This window comes from Sinocyclocheilus grahami, unplaced genomic scaffold, assembly GCF_001515645.1.
Source record: "Sinocyclocheilus grahami isolate Dianchi unplaced genomic scaffold, SAMN03320097.WGS_v1.1 scaffold4488.1, whole genome shotgun sequence".
Lineage (NCBI taxonomy): Eukaryota > Metazoa > Chordata > Actinopteri > Cypriniformes > Cyprinidae > Sinocyclocheilus > Sinocyclocheilus grahami.
Genome location: NW_015509417.1, coordinates 1 through 895, shown reverse-complemented (window position 1 = coordinate 895; position 895 = coordinate 1). Strand labels below are relative to the sequence as shown.

General features: G+C 39.0%; 1 protein-coding gene across 1 annotated transcript; it reads left to right on the top strand.

Moving 5' to 3' along the window:
• Positions 1–92: 92 nt before the first annotated feature.
• On the top strand, positions 93–846 carry LOC107576864 (RAC-beta serine/threonine-protein kinase-like). The gene is made up of 4 exons (XM_016262985.1): positions 93–221; positions 307–372; positions 462–530; positions 632–846. Exons 1-4 carry the CDS (start codon positions 93–95, stop codon positions 767–769), a joined length of 402 nt encoding a protein of 133 aa, XP_016118471.1. The 3' UTR covers positions 770–846.
• The last annotated feature ends 49 nt before the right edge of the window (positions 847–895 follow it).

The window sequence follows — 895 nt, the reverse complement described above, 5'->3', positions numbered from 1 at the left end:
TTTTTTTTTTTAAATGTTGAGATTTTATGACTGAGCAGATTTAATTCTAATACAAAAAACTTCATGAATCATTTTTTTTTCTTCTTTAGACAATGAGTGACTTTGACTACTTAAAGCTGCTGGGTAAAGGCACTTTTGGAAAGGTGATTCTAGTAAGGGAAAAGGCTACTGGCATGTACTATGCCATGAAGATCCTACGCAAAGAGGTCATCATTGCTAAGGTGGGCAGCACACAAATCAGAAGTTTATAATGCTCCTTGTGTGAGACACATGACACAGTGGTGCGTCCTTTTTTGTCTATTTCAGGACGAGGTTGCACACACAATCACAGAAAGCAGAGTGTTGCAGAACACACGGCATCCGTTCCTTACAGTACGTCCATCTCCATCAGGGGCTTTTTTGTTGCACAATTATCTTGGTTCTAGATTTGTTAGTTCACATTGTTTTCAATCTCTCTACAGACACTAAAATACGCCTTCCAGACACGAGATCGATTGTGTTTCGTCATGGAGTACGCAAATGGAGGCGAGGTTTGGCACATCTTGTCGCTCCTTACAAAAACAAACTAGAAAAGCCTTCACATTCTGTCTCTTTTAAAATTCTGTTTTGTCTCCTTTTTGCGTGTTTCCAGCTGTTCTTCCACTTGTCTCGAGACCGTGTGTTTACGGAGGATAGAGCTCGCTTCTATGGGGCTGAAATTGTTTCAGCATTGGAATATCTGCACTCTAAAGACGTCGTCTACAGGGACCTAAAGGTTTTCTGTGTTTAATGTTCTATGTAATTATTGTGAAAATACTTTGAATTGTTTTTGAAAATTGTGTCATAGACCACAAAGACGTGAAGTCTGTGTTCCTTTTTTCCACAAATGACAAAACACTATTTCCTAATTCTGTTC